At 37.0% G+C, this 13,811-nt stretch overlaps 1 protein-coding gene across 3 annotated transcripts in view; it reads right to left on the bottom strand.

Moving 5' to 3' along the window:
- The window catches only part of TMEM131 (transmembrane protein 131), a 106,593-nt gene that overhangs the window by 54,816 nt on the left and 37,966 nt on the right, over positions 1-13,811 (bottom strand). For all 3 annotated transcript variants that reach the window (XM_074608448.1, XM_074608458.1, XM_074608438.1), the window contains exons 4-6: positions 11,829-11,897; positions 2,335-2,458; positions 711-827 (exon numbers count right to left, since the gene is read on the bottom strand). In XM_074608448.1, the coding sequence (XP_074464549.1) occupies positions 711-827; positions 2,335-2,458; positions 11,829-11,897 (310 nt within the window). The remainder of the gene's footprint in view (positions 1-710; positions 828-2,334; positions 2,459-11,828; positions 11,898-13,811) is intronic.

Genomic DNA, 13,811 nt, shown 5'->3' with positions numbered 1-13,811 from the left:
AACATTTAAAAACAGTATCATGCTAAAGCATTGAAATAAAAAAAAACTGGTTTAGTTTGCAGTTAAAGGGTATTTCTCATAGCTACTACTTGCACTGATATATTTAGAACACAGGAAGTCAAAATGCCATCTTTTTTTTCTGATACTCTGAAACACTAGATACCAGCTAAAGGTTCAAAAGATGTGAAATACCCTTTAAACATACCATTATGGAACAGACTATCCATATGGGAAGCGTTTTTGTTGTTGTTTTCAAAACACTGACACGGTAAGAGTCATATTCTTTCAACAAGAGGATTTCTCTCACTTTTCAGACTCTCTCAGCTGTCTGCTTTATCTTTCTGAATTTCAAGAGAGTAATTTTTTGCCAGCTTAATAAGTAACATTGTCTTGTCACTGGATCAGATGAGCACAGAGCTAAAGAACGATCTAGATCACTGCAATGAGCCAGTAAAATAACACACAAAGAAGCTGGGAGGATTTTAAACCCTACACAATTTCATCGACCTGGCTTACAGTACTGCCCTACAGATATTTACAATGGTATACCTCTGTGTTACAACAAGCAGCAGGGATGGAAACTTCTTCAACTGGGCTGATAAAAAAACCCCCACCACTACTATTGTGCAATATGTATTAAGCATGCCATAACAGATACTGCTCTCATTGATTCACACTTCACAACTTCTGAAAGACTGTAATTCTCTTACCTGATAAGTAAATACCCCATGATTAGAAGTGTTAATAAATAAAGTGTTCTCTACATTTCCCACTACTCTTGCGAGGAAAACTACATCAAAGGACGTATTCCCTCCTGGAAGAATTTTCTGGAAAAAATAAAAGCAAGCAAGCAGATGAATAAGCAAAACTGTATTGAAGACATTCCACCCTGCAGATGAACAACAGGTTTTGTGCTACAGAAGATCTCCTTGTGTTATTTATGGAAAACTGAAGTTATAAAGTCTACTGCAGATTTGGGGAAAAAAAAAAAAAGAATAGAAGTTTTAGACAAATAAAAATGTGTAAAAAAATAATAAAAACACCAATATTTTACAACTACTACCCAGTGCAGGATCATATTTAATTGAATTTTTATGAACTTAAGAGTTCAGCTTATCACAGAAATATTTTGGACAGAATACTGGAGAAAGGCAATTACTACAAGACTTCCATTAAGCAAGAAAGGTTGTTTATAGACAGGTTTTCTGAAGTTTTTAGTGTTGACATGGCCCCTGCTAAGCCACAGGCCCTGCCGACAAAACTGAAACTAGAGGACTATATCTGACAGTAATGTGGTTAAGAGTTAACCCTGCTGACACCATGCTTTTTAACTTGCAAATTCCTGTAACATGATTGCAGTAGTTGTAGATGCATTGGAGTGACTGCTTCACACTAACACCGCTTCACTGGATTTAGAATTTTCAGAAAAAATTATAACAGCTTGTTCCTGTATGTGCACTAAGGCATTGTACACTTAGTCACTTCAGCAACAAAGGAGACCTGCTGTTAAACCATCAGTTACAGTATGCACTTCCAACGCAGTCAGAACTCCTAATGCAATATTTCATTCCTTCTCTTCTAGTAGGCTGTCCTGGTTTTAGCTGGCATAATTTTCTTTGTAGTAACTGGTATAGTGCAGTATTTTGGATTTAGTATGAGAATAATGTTGGTAACACACCGACATTTTAGTTGTTGCTAAGCAGTGCTTATACTAAGTCAAGGATTTTTCAGCTTCTCATGTCCTGCCAGCAAGTAGGCTGGAGATGCAGAAGAAGCTGGGAGGGGACACAGTCAGGACAGCTGACTCAAACTGGCCAAAGGGATATTCCATACCATATGACATCATGCTCAGCATATAAACTGGGGGGAGTGGGCCAGGGAGCAGCTGCTGCTCAGGGACTGGCTGGGCATCGGTCAACAGCTGGTGAGCAATTGCATTGTGCATCACTTATTTTAATTATTATTATTATATTAATTTTTTCCTCTTCCTTTTCTGTCCTATTAAACTGTCTTTGACTCAACCCACGAGTTTTACCTTTTTTTTTTTCTGATTCTGCCCCCCATCCCACTGCAGGGGGGAAAGTGAGTGAACAGCTGTGTGGTATTTAGCTGCCTGCCAGGTTAAACCACAATACACGGTTTGTGTGTGTTTCCGTGCTCAGTTCAAATTTGCTTGGTAATTGATATGAGATCAAGAACTGCAGTATCTTAATACTTTCAGGTATGTAATTGTTGCAGTAAGTAGCTCATTTAAAGAAGGGAGGGAAATCAAGCTCCCATTTGGGGTGAGGAAGGGGAAGTAAAAACTCATTATGAGAAAGCAGGGTAACTTACCCTATTTTGAAAAAATGATGCATGAAAATGTGATGTTGTAGCAGATATTGATACTAATGTAATTGTTTCTTCTGAGCTAGGGTTATGTAGGTAAACTTTTTCCATTTTTGGCATTCCAACTGGCCTGTTGAAACAGAGAGAGAATATTTTTAAACTGTTACAATTCTAGAAAATAGACCATTGGGCTTTATCCCATTAAATCCGATAGGAACATAACAGTGATGAACACTGACAATGGAACTTTGCAATACATCTTTTTTCAAGTAACATGTAAATTCTACCTTCAAGAATTACTTAGTTAACATCTTTTCCATTATTTTATTGATTACTGTTCCTTAAGGCTTACTTAAAGTATCATCCTCTAAAATGACACCTATCCAAAATGAAATTCTATTTTTCAGGTTTTTACTTCAGAATCAGAAGAGGCAAAGTTTTCTATTACTGTGCTAGAACCTTTAAATAATTATCTTAAGAAAGGCTGCACACAGCAACTTAAAATAAACAGAACACACCATTGACAAAAGTCTAAGCACATTTTTTTCCCTGATAGATTGCAAGCAGCCTTACCCAAAACCCAGAATTTTTCTGGTATTATAATATGCTCTACAGAATAAAGTACAGAGACATGTGAAGCAACAACCATTTTATTTGTATGTTGCATTTGAATTCTTACTTTAAGGAAAAAAAATAGGAAATGCTTGAGATAAATTCCAGAACTTAAGAAGTCTAACACAGAAGTCAAACAGTTGAACAGCAGTACACTTCTCCATTAACATGACAAACTAATAATTTATTCCACACAGCTTTAGGCTTCTTCCTTTTTGCTTACAACAGCTGACATGACAATAAACGCTTCAGTTTGAATAATTATTTTTCAGACTTTGATATCTTTTCAGAACTTTGTTCATGCCTTTGAACAAATACATGTTAAGCATCAGCACCAAAGCACTAATAAAGCATGTAGATTGAAATTTAATTTGGAGCAAACTGTAAATTCAAAATAGTTAACTCTTAATTTTCAGGCTACACATGTTCTATGCAGCACTCCCTTCCATGTCACCTGCTCCAAACATTGCAAGGACCACAAAACTATTGTTAAGAATTACTAGCCATAGTACCTGAAGAACAACAGGCAGTTGTTCTGCCATCCTCAGTTAACTTTAACAGGCCAAATAACAAGTGCTATTCTAGCTACAGTTTTTCAACTTGGTGAGGGGGAGGGTGTGTCTCCATAGAGTGAGCAACATAAGTTTGCTGTAAATTAAAGGTTGCATTGAATGGAGGATTTAGTGACAGTAATCAAACTATACCACAATTTACAAAGTGACTGCGGTAACAGACAGAACCTCCTACTTATGAAACATGGGCTAAATAGACAGACGCTAAAGACCATGATATTAATTTAAAGACACAATTATGAACCTTAAACAAACTGCATCAACACTAACAGTAGATTATATCTGCACTCTACTACTGTAAATCTCTTTGCTTTGCTTGCTGATTCCTCCTCGTTTTATGTCTCCATCAGCAAGCACTTGTTCTTGATCCTTCTTCTATGGTCAAAAAAGTCTCATTTTGACTTGTCTAACTTAACTTGTAATAAAGACAACAATTTCTCTCCTCACCTTCTAAAACCCATACAAAACCAGATTAAGCCATAACATAAAAGTATTCATATCTTTTTCCAGTACGCATATGGATATTAGAAAGAGAAATGGTTTATCAGCTGTGATGTTTTGCACTAACTGCTGTAACTGCTACACAATCAGTGGAATCAAACAGTAAACCTATACACCTGTTCTCCATTTGCTAGGGAAAACCTTATCAGACCAGAGGAATCTGAATGAGAGCCAGCCCTCCAAAGTTACCCATCTCTACCCCATCCCCATCAAAAAAGAAAAAAAAAAACAAAACCTACAAAACCCCACAAAAGCAAAACACAACCGAGAAAAGTGTCTGCTGATACAGAGTTAACCAGGGCCCCCTGAATGCTGAACCCACTGCTTCAAACTGACATCAGTACAGATGGGCTTGAGGATTTTATCTGCTTGGTAACTGTGAAAGGCATAAGCAAGCTTCTGTAACAGCCAGCAATTTTGCAGTGAATTTGTTGTTTAGAGAAGAACATTGAAGAAAGCTCGCTCAGTCTCTCCTGAGGATTAGCTGTCTGTTCCCTAGTTCTCACTGCAGTTTCTCATTCTCCTTGGTGGAAGACGTGCTGACAGCAGCACCTTGTTGCAACTCTTGCTTGCCACAGTGCAGTTTCTGGATACTTCTCTTCCCCAGAGCCTATTCAGTAGCTCGCAAAGAAGGGCAAAACATCCTCCTCCTCTATTACAATTCACTCCAACCTGGTCTTCATAAGAGGAGTTTAAGAAACAAAAACAAGACTCAAGCAGAACAGTTCCCACCAACCACAAGAGCAGGAAGCGAGAAAAGATGAGGTAGATTTTAAGCACTGTATTATACGTGAGCAAACGACATGACTAGCATATCACCTGTGGTGTCTACAGAGAACCAGCTGTGTACTGAAAATCTAAGATCAGAATTGACTTAAGAGACGTTTTTTATCATGCATAATGTGGGAAACACCACAAAGCCAAGAAGACTATGTTGAATGAACCGGTAATACTGAAGTGCCAGCCTGTTCTGTCGGGAAGGTAGTTTGGAAGTAAAACTCATTATCCCAGGAAATGTTTCAAATATTAACAGTCTTTTAAGGCCTTCAAGCTTTTCCAGTTCTGAAAAGAGGAGAATATAAGACAGTATATTTAAGAGGCTAAAGCCTATAAAAAAAAAGACATAGGGAAGCAGCCATGACAGACATCACAGTTTGCTAACTTTAGATTCCAGACTAAACCACCACAGTAGAATTATAGGTGATAAAGGCAGAAGTCACTAAAAAGGAATTCTGATGCCAGGACTATATTTTATTTTACTCTTTTGTTGACTATTCTGATTTTGAAATAAGGAGTACAGTATTATGTTTTGCTCAGATACAGCTTTCCTTATACTCTTTAAGCTTGATGTTAGCCAGATCTACAGAAATAGGACAAACCTCACTTGTTTTCTCTACCATCGGACATGGTAAAATCCAGGTAAAGCAGTGTGCACTTTAATGAACATACATCCCAAGCAATAATCACGTAAGGGATGCTCTCCAGGCTGTGGATTATCAAGCCGCAATGATCTGCACAAGTATGGTGCTACCTGGTGCCAAATTTTACAGTAGAATTTCCTGGAGCAGTCACAGCTAGCACTTTTCACTGCAAGAAGCTGGTACAGACACACACTCCTTCAGGCAAACATGAACTGTCAAAGCATGTAAGATTTTGCTCCTGATCTTTTGTCCCTGTATAATGCTAGGTCCACCCACACTGATAAAAAACGGATACCACAACCTAGACGATAATATGGTAATTAACAAGGGTGAGGTTCAAATGGATAAAGAAGCCTGCACTCATGTTCTTCACTGCTGCAACCCAACTCTTTCCAAAGTCTGAGTTAATATCTGCAGTGTATTGTACGAATGTCCTTGTAATGGAATTCATTGCTGCTCTAGGGATCAAGAGGGAAATTCTTTTAAAAAGGAAACCAGCTCCTGCAAAAAGTTGGGTAGGTAAGTCCTTGAGTTATTGGCTCAAACTTAACTAGCAAAAATATCTAGTTATTCACTGTGAAGCAAATACAGATTGAGAAAGTGCCCTTTTAAAAGAGTAATTACATTTTTTTTCTTACTGCATATAGTTTAGACACATCTGTAAAACGTTCACTTGATCTATGAAAACTGATAGAAATCTATTACTGAAAAGCAAAGGATATAAATTCAGCAGATACATTCTTCTTCTTCCATCTCCTATTCTTTCTTACGAGACTGGAGAGAGAACTGAAGTCAATCAAAAGCTCCCCACTTAGATTTTGACATGCTGGGAGCATAGATAAATATCCTCAAGATTCAATTCAGGTAAATTCTTTATGAATTTGAGAGTTTAACAAATATGTTTTTCCCTAGGTATTTCTTTCTTTTAGTAACTTTGGCAACTGCTGAAACAATTGTAAGACCAGTTGTCACACAGCAGATGAAAAGTTTCACGTGGGTTAAATCACTATCCTGTGTCAGACAGGAGTGAATAGCAGAAGCCTTGAACGCAAAAGTGTAATAATGTGGAAAGCACACAAAGTCAGGCACCCAGAAAAACTCTCCTAGTCTCCAAATACACGCAGCTTGGAAACTTCCTGAACGAATGCAGGGAGTCAGAAGATCAGAGAGAGCGAGCTCCAACAATAAGAACTTGGGTGTTGACTTGTAATGTATCCGGCTACTTTTAATGAAATGAAATGAGCTGGTCTTACAAGGTTACCTCTACAGACTGAAAGGGAATGCCTTTTCTACCCCATTCTGAAGAAAATGATAGTTCCTTACGTGGAGGAAGCCTGCATGGTGTACAAGAGTAGAGAATTAGTCACCAGAGCATTCTTCCTGTTTCCCATGAAACCGTATGCATCACTGGTTGAGTGACACAGTCAAGTTGCTCCTTTAACTGAAGTTAGAGTAACTGAAGCACATAAGTTTGAGAATGCAAATGCATCTCTAACTCAGAAAAGCAAAAGAAAACAGAACGGTTTTATTTTTGTATATTTACTAGCATACAGACCAATTGTTTCTCAGCTTCCAGATTTCACTGGCTTTTCACAAATCAAGAAAGTTCTTTTATATTACACTTTACAAAAAGTTAGTGTCCACATAACATACTAAACGGAGCAAATGCCCCATTTTATGTTAGGAATCTAACTTAGACACCATACAACAAATCGTACCTTTTCCAAACAGTTAGCAAAACCCCATATACAAAACACCATTAGTAGAGTCTTATCCAATCATGTCACCAACTGTGATTTGAATGAATATAAGAGTGTAATAAACTATCATTTGCTTTGGCAGCATTTTGCAGTCTAGCATGATATGCGAACAAGACCAGAGGTAGATGTGGAGTAAATGTCAATTTACCATCAACAGTTTGTTACACTTAGCGAGCTCCAAGGGAAATGAAAATTTCATTTTGCAACATTTTTTTTAAAAAATCCAACAATCTCAAACTCTCACAAATAGAAGTGTATCAAATGTACCATGTAAACATTTGGCTGCACATTACAGGTACCTTATAGGTCCTTTCACTATTTGTAAATATATTTGTTTAAAATGTAAGAAAATCAGCAATTTGGATAAACTCCCTAGTTGCTAAGATTCTCCACTATCTTCTGCTAAGAGTTCTTGAAGAAAATAGACCAATTTGCTAAACTTCCCATCCTCTTATGTTACTTCAAGTAACATAAGGTCTCAAGACCTGCAAGAAGGCCTCAAATATTTGATCCTTACCAAGCAATTGCTTTCAAGGCCACCTCAGGCTGTCATAGAATATCCTGACAGATACTAGATCTCACAAAAAAAGAAACATGAAAACGTTACAAAAATCCCCTAAGGAAAACATTTCAAAGGAAATGCAAAGCAAGATTGTTTATCAACAAAAAAACAAAAGACAGATTCTCAGAATACTGTCCTACCCAGAGAAAACTTTGTCTAGAGAATGGGACCTTGCTCAAATTGAGTAAAGCAAAAACATTCATTTACCACAGAAGCATATATTGATCGAAGATTAAAATATTACTTTTGCTAGAAATATCATTTCATACACTATCAATCATTTCTATGAAGGAAGGGCAAGATGTCAACTTCATCTTTAAAATAATTCCACATTTCAAAATTTTGATGGTAAGCAGCTCTAGCTTATACTATGTTAGTATCCTAAAATACTCAATACCCAAGTGCTCCATTACCAAAAGTTACTTCTACCAAAAATTTAACTGTGAAGAACTTAAAACTTTACTTTTGATATAGTCAGAGTTGAATTAACACAGATGAAGGCAATGTATCAAGATCTATGAAGATTCAAGTTCTCCCACAAAGCAGGTGCAAGAACTGAATATAAACTGCCTTGCAACAGTATTCTGCAGTCTTCGCCCAGATGGGCCACCTGCAAGAGCTCTAACACAAGGACTTGTCTCAAACACAGAAAGCCATATAAGTAACGATGGTTCTACCAAAATAGCCCCTGAGCAACCAACCCAAAGCTATGGAAGATGACGTAATGGTTACCGTTTGTGTTGTCAGAACATCTCAATTATTCCATTCCCATTTAACAACAGGGGAGAGTAACAGATGAAAAGAGAGATTACAAAGGAATAGAACGCAGCTAAGAATAAAGGCAGCTAGTTGTGGAGTTGGCTTTGGGTGGAGGGTTTTTTGCTTGTTTGTTTTCTTTAAAGCCCTGACTCTCCAATATCCAACATACTGCAGAATTTGTTGCAGAGGAAGACTGGTGTTGCTTCAGAAACACAAGCAGGATGTGTCCACATTAAATAACCAAATGAGTATTCCACTTAGTGCAAGCAGTCCCCCTGGAGCAGTGATACGGGACAACTTGCATCAGTTCCACCCCATTCCCAGAGGCTTAATGTATACAGAGAACATTTGGAATCTCTTCAAGTGAGCTAAAGATTTGCATATCCTAACATGCAGCATACATTTCCTTTGATAAATGTGAGATTACCTGGACTGCTTTCAAAGTGGTAGAATATGGCAGTGTTTATTTTATATTAAAATAGCATTAACCCCCCCCAACTATTATAAAACAGAAGTATAAGGCCATTGTAACCTCATCTTCAGGTGGAACACAGGAAGTGTATCTACAGCACCTATTTATCAACTTAATACTGATTTTGATTTTCTGAGATTCCTAGATAAAATAACTTTCAATAAATATTACTCCTGCTCAAGTTGGCATGTTTTTAAAACATCTGGTTAAACCCACACAGTTAGCAGACCAAAAAATGGAAGAATGAGTTAGCTTACAACTGAAATCAAATCTTGCAACTTTCTTTAGCCTAGGAATGAACATGATGATAGCTCAGCATAAACATGAACTTCGAACAAACTAGCTCTACTAAATGCCACATGCTACCTATTAACAAAACACCATTTAGGTACAATACTTATTCAGAAATTAAATATGCATTTTATGCCTTTCCTGAAGTCCATTATTAACAAAGAAAGAAAAGCCAGAATTTGAATGTGAAAACCCTGTCTATTTTAAAAGGCAAAAAAGACAAAAGCTTAAATCTGCACAATCTGACTTCCAAGGTGCTTGGCACCTGCAGTTTCTTCCCATGATAAGGTTGAGCTACTCAGCGTTTCTCAGAGTTGGTTCACTTTTATTTAAATGCCTAAGTATGGATTTTAAACTGAACTTTGGGGCTCCATATCTAAACCTTTTCTAAAACCATTTTTGACATCTTACTGAAGTTTTAATAAATCAGAAGACAATTTCTGCCTGAGCTTATGACCTTAACTACAACAACTAAATTAATTATCATATATTATACTGTTAGAAAAAAAATAAACAGAACACATAAAGAACCAAGAGCTAACACAGGGGTTCCCTGTTTTGGTGACAGGGAAGGCAGTGATCCCCCAGTGCGGTTCTGCATTTACTGTACAGAGCCCTTCCTAAGAGATCTGTACTACTTTAATATGTACTGGATCAACACTATTTCTTCAATGCTTTCAGCTCTGAAAAGAACAGCTTACATAAAAAGCCAAAATATAATGAAGAACAGCTTAAAGTATTTATGATACTGTCTGGCATCTATTTTTAGCAAGGAAAAGTAATTTTTAAAAAGCATCTTTGGAAATCCTAAAGCAAAGAAGCACATGTAGCTTTCTTCAGGTAAGCATGCAAAGTACAGATGACCTTTAAAAGCAAGATATTTCAGAGCACATTAAGAAAACACTTTATTCATGTTAGGAAAAGTTGTATAAAATATATTTCTAATGTCAAATCCTGCAATTACTATGAACCAAAAACTTTTAGAATTTTAAGAGAAAACCACTTAAAACCAAATCAATAGGTAAGTTCACAGTAACTCTAACAAAGAGCAAACTGCTCTACAAGTTTGAGTTTGTACTGCACTCACCAGTATAATTTGTTGACTCTAACCTAATTTTGTTATAGCAGAGATGCAGTAGAGTAGGGCTTACCGCTAGGCATTTTACTATTCAATTTAGAAGCTCAATAAGCTCTTACATAGGACCAGTTACTGACATTACAAAAACCAAAACAACAAAACCACACAACATCAGAAGCTAGAGATTCTGAAATTTTGAAGAAGTAAGGAAGAGGGGACAGAGTGATTTATTATGCCTTTACTCATAAGGAAAAGTTATAATTTTTTTAGACTGAGCACAAATAAATTCTGTAAAATGAGGCATTTTCATATAGCTTTGCTGTTTAGTGGCATTGCATATTTGGTTGATTTATTTTTTTTATATAAAGGTTATTTCTGGAAAACTGTGCAAACAATAAACAGCCTCTCTTCTTTCAGAAACACAGAAGTATACATGACGTCAATACACAGGAGCTTCCTCGCACATCTCTCTAGTACTATACAATGGTCTTTCCTACAGAAAAGGAATACTATATTGTTATTAATAATCCATGGTTTATCTGTAAGTAAAGCAGCCTTTCATTCAGCAGCAGCGCTGGCTGAGGATGGGGGAAGCAACACTGCGCTAAGGCACACCTGGTCTGTTTTCTCTCTTCCAGGCTGAACTGTTAATAGAATGTTTGAAAAGTCCCCACTACAGCTTACATTGTGTCAAAGTAATCATGCGCAGAGGCTGCATCCATGTACACCAACTACAGAACTGATTTTGACTGATAACAAGATGAATGATTGTAGCTACCTATACACAGTAACCAGTTACTGGTAAGAAAAGTTAAGACTGAAGTAGTTCTCAGATGATCTGATTACAAACGGGTACATTGTTGAGATTGTTAAACTTCCTTGCTCCCACATTTCTTTTATCTTTTGTAGAAGTCAGGGGTAAGTTTGCGATAAACCACTACATTCATACCATTACTGAGAATTGAAAGAGCAACCAGCTGCAACGTGGAGCATAGAGCTAGGTTCCTGGAGACTCTTTGTTCTCCTTGAGGCTGTATTTTCACATCTCTACATTATCATTCTAATAACTGCAGGTCCACTGAAAAAAGTTTTTTTGCCACCAAAGCAATAGCAAAATGGACGTGTTAGAGTAGATGCTCTCTGACATAGGTTATGTACAAGCAGAAAGGTAACCTGACCTCAGTATATTAATTTCTAGACTTAAAACTGTTTCCACTCTACAGAGCAGCTGTACAAGTACCTTAAAAATAACTGCAAGTACCTATACTAGCAAGACCATGGCAAATGACAGGTTGCTACATGATGTCTAAGACTGAATACACCAGCTCTCTGGAACAAGTAGGTCAACTACACTTACGGACAATCTATCGATGCAATTTATGTATACAACCTTCTCCATTGGTTTTAAACACTCTTGAGATTTTTTTTTTCTATTTGTCCAACTAAACAGATCAAAAGACTTTTCAACTTACTGTTCATGGAAATCCAGCATTGGTGGCTCAAACCGGAGAGGTCGGCAATTTCCCCGATATAGGGATACACTGCAAGAAAAATTAAAATGCTGTAGAATATACTGTTAAACGATACATTGTTGTTCCCATCCCATCTCAAATTGCTCTTTCTTAGCAAACATTCATTAATACTAATAATAGAGCAAATAATTCAAAAGAAGAAACAGCCTGACAAACTAGTCCAGTCAGAATACCATAATTTTACCAGCCACTTACGTGATTATGTGGTGTCTCCAAGAAAGATCATGCAAGAGAACATATCTTGGAAACTGACATAATTGAAGTGTTAGTTTTCCTCTATATAGGGATGGCTAAGTGAAACAGTAAACTAAAAAGGTTTATATCATCTTTCCTAGCAATATCCAAACATCTTCCTCAATGTATAACAGTAATTTCCATATACATCATGAATTTCTCTTGCTACACCTATATCAGTACATAAAACAATCTTGGAACCATTTGATGGTACTGAGGCCATTTGGGTGAAAACAGCCTGTGTCTACACTGTTAAAAGCTCAATCTCCAGAAGACAGACACTCTGCTCTGGAAACATTCCTTATCTTTGTCTATACTAACCTCCCACTGGGAACTCTTTAGGAGAACGCTAGTAAATGGAGACTAAAACTTAAATACCACTAGAACAATCCAGCAGTGAAGACAACGAAGTGTCTGGAAACATTCTTTACTGCTGCTTATTTTACCAGTACAGCTACATAGAGCACAATCAATAACCCACAACATAAGCTACAAGAAAAAAATACAAACAGCTTCATTGACTGAAAAATTTTCTTATTCAGAATGATGTGATTGTGACCACACTTCAGTATCTCTGTAATTCAGTAACACTTTATTTTGGGCTGAGTAAAAATCATATTCATAAAATAAAACATAAACCAGGGAGACAGTAACGTAAGAGAAACAAACAGGAAAGGCTAGAGAATGGTTCAAGATCAATGGCTCCTGAACGTCTCAAGATCAATGGCTTTCTTTTTTCTTTAAATGCTTTTGTTATGGATATTAAAATAGCACTCTTTCTTTAGAGCCTTGTTTTCTGGCTTTGTATCAATCTTAAACACCCAAAGACAGAGCTGCAGCCACATATCCTGGGTAAGCAAAGCTGCTCCACAAACCCAGCCAGGGCAGCAGAATCACCTAGTTCTGCCTCAACAGAGGGAGGAAGCCAGGAGATGGAAGACGCCCTGAGACGGGCACATGTGGCTCGCCTTATGAAAACTGTGGGCTTGAACGCCCTCAGACAGGCACATGTGGCTCGCCTTATGAAAACTGTGGGCTTGAACCCAATCAATCAAATTCCATCCAGCATATTTCCAGGAAAACTAATTATTGATCAAGTTCATATGTGTTTCCATACTCCAGAACTACTTCAACAAGGAAGCTAATTACAGGAGTAAAAGTTTAAGTATCGGGTATGAAATCTTAACTGTATTCTCTAATAGCACAGATCTGAGCAACAACAACAGTATAACAAATCATCAGCTTTTTAAATAAAAATATGTCTCAATGATTCACTCTAGTACTCCACAACCGAATCTTCACAATTCAAGTATAGTACATGTGTAATAGGGAAATCTATCCATGCTGACAGATTTACAGCTCTCTTAAATTTGGACACTGAAACATCTTCAATACTACTTAGAACTTAGTTGTTAAACATAGCTTCATCCACATAATAGAAGTAAAACACTATTGGGTTAAGAACAGTCATAGTACAGTCAGCTCTAGTGTATAATTACATATGCATGTGTGTGCACGCACATGCATGTGTGTATGTGTGCGTCTATATAGATCACAATAGATCTGAAGATCAACAGTAGGATTGAAGATGTAAGAAACACTAATAACTGTAATTCAGATCTATGCAAAATTAGAATTCCTGCGACTATTAAGTGCTGCTGTGACTCATTACAGTTGTCGAATAATAGA

This window comes from Larus michahellis, chromosome 1, assembly GCF_964199755.1.
Source record: "Larus michahellis chromosome 1, bLarMic1.1, whole genome shotgun sequence".
NCBI lineage: Eukaryota > Metazoa > Chordata > Aves > Charadriiformes > Laridae > Larus > Larus michahellis.
Note: the sequence above shows the minus strand (reverse complement) of the source record. Positions and strands in the feature narration are given on the sequence as shown.